General features: G+C 17.9%; 1 protein-coding gene across 1 annotated transcript in view; it reads right to left on the reverse strand.

The window, feature by feature from the left end:
- Positions 1-285, reverse strand: part of LOC102675207 (WD repeat-containing protein 26) — a 5,785-nt gene that overhangs the window by 3,016 nt on the left and 2,484 nt on the right. The window contains 1 exon segment of the mRNA XM_006608705.2: positions 207-285. This exon segment is cut by the window's right edge and continues 8 nt beyond it. Coding sequence (XP_006608768.1) covers positions 207-285 — 79 coding nt within the window.

The following is a 285-nucleotide window of genomic DNA, read 5'->3' on the forward strand; positions in this document are numbered from 1 at the left end:
TATATTTTTATACAATATCATATCATTTTATTATTTAAATATATATATATATATATATATATATATGTTATAAATAATGTATCTTATAATAACAAATATATATATAAATAAAGTAATATAATTAAAATAATAAAATGATATGATATTATGTAAGAATATAAAGGAAGTTATATAAATTTTAAAAATTATAATGCAAATATTTTTACCTGAGTATGTGTTACATGGTATGTACACTGTTGATTTTGCATTTCCACAGCTTGGCACAAAAGAGAATGAAGGCGTCGT

Source organism: Apis dorsata, unplaced genomic scaffold, assembly GCF_000469605.1.
Source record: "Apis dorsata unplaced genomic scaffold, Apis dorsata 1.3 scaffold_44, whole genome shotgun sequence".
Taxonomy (NCBI): domain Eukaryota; kingdom Metazoa; phylum Arthropoda; class Insecta; order Hymenoptera; family Apidae; genus Apis; species Apis dorsata.